The sequence below is a fragment of the Echinococcus granulosus genome (genome assembly GCF_000524195.1).
Source record: "Echinococcus granulosus chromosome Unknown EG_S00692, whole genome shotgun sequence".
NCBI lineage: Eukaryota > Metazoa > Platyhelminthes > Cestoda > Cyclophyllidea > Taeniidae > Echinococcus > Echinococcus granulosus.
The window spans coordinates 1-1,369 of record NW_020171066.1 but is presented as its reverse complement, the minus strand read 5'-3'; the positions used below and the strand labels follow the sequence as shown (position 1 = coordinate 1,369).

General features: G+C 45.2%; 1 protein-coding gene across 1 annotated transcript; it reads left to right on the top strand. All coding sequences in view use genetic code 11, as the record gives it.

Moving 5' to 3' along the window:
• Positions 1-88: 88 nt before the first annotated feature.
• Positions 89-795, top strand: EGR_11278 (Transposon Ty3-G Gag-Pol polyprotein; the record flags this gene model as incomplete). Its single annotated transcript, XM_024500519.1, has 2 exons — positions 89-273; positions 738-795. The coding sequence occupies 2 exons, from the start codon at positions 89-91 to the stop codon at positions 793-795; spliced, it is 243 nt and encodes an 80-aa protein (XP_024345067.1).
• Positions 796-1,369: the final 574 nt, after the last annotated feature.

Genomic DNA, 1,369 nt, shown 5'->3' with positions numbered 1-1,369 from the left:
TTAGTACCGGTGAAGCTAGGCCCATCTGGCAGCCACCCAGACGTATTCCACCTCCTTTGCAGGGAGAAGTAAACCATCTATTTAAAAAATGCTTCGAGATGAGGTTGTAAAGTCATCCAAGTTACCATGGGCCTCTCCTATCGCGCTGGCAAAGAAGAATGACGGCAGGCTGCAGTTATGCATCGACTATAGGAAGTTGAATGCCGCAACCAAGATAAATGCCTTCCTTCTCTCCCACATAAATGCCTCACTTGGCTCCTTACATGGGCCGCAGTGATTCTCCACCCTAGATTTAAACTTGGGATGTTAGCAGGTGGAGGTTGCAGAAACAGACGCAGGAACGACAGCTTCTATATTGCCATACGGGCTTTATGAATTTCCGATGATGCTCTTTGAATTCTGCAATGCAGCGGCCACCTTCCAACACCTCATGCAAACAGCTCTGACCAGCCTATTCCCAAAGCATTGCATTATCCATCTTGACGATATTCTCGTTTACGCTGGAGATTCTCTAGAGCACGATACCAACCTGAAACTAGTGTTGGATCGTCTACGGGATGCAGGATAACCTAGAACCCGGAGAAGTGCCGTTTCCTGTAACGCTCGGTCACCCTCCTGGGACATACAGTCTCGTCGAATGGGGATTTCCAGGGGAGCTTATAAGTGGTCGCCCGAGGACGGTGCTAAAAGAACGAGGTGGCTATGTAATACCTATAGTGTTTTAATGTACCTTTCAGAGAGAAGGCAAGGGTAAATATCGAGTCCGGTAATAGAGTCGGCGTCTCTCAAGCCTGAGAGAGATTACGGATCCTCCTCTTGTTTTCCCGATCCACTTCCCTCTAATAAATAAGTCGAGATCAATCAAACCTAGTTGTTCTAAGAGTAAGAGGAAGAGGGATGAGGAGAACTACGAGTCTCGAGTTACATAAATGTTGTATTAAAATAGATTTTTTAATAATTACACGATCCTATACCAGTATAAACTGATAAATAAATGATGAAAACTAAGACATGGTGGTATGCAAATGTGCTAATTAATGATTTAAAAATGAACCAAAACTAATAATACTGCAGCTAACCTGCATATGTATACGGAGGGAGCCATCTACTTTTCACCAGGTACTTAGTTAGAGGTCGAAGTGCAAGCTAGACAGATTGTTGGTGTACGCGTGTGCGAATGAGTGTGTGAGTGGGTGAGTGAGTGAGTGAGTGAGTGAGTGAGTGAGTGAGTGCTGTACGCAGAATCACGGAATTGTTGAATGTGATGTTACAGCACCGATGGCATCAACAATGTGCAACTAATTTGAGGTGAAGATGGATGAGCTTGGCTCGAATCGAAGGCGAACACGTCAAGGCTCCTTCTCAGGCG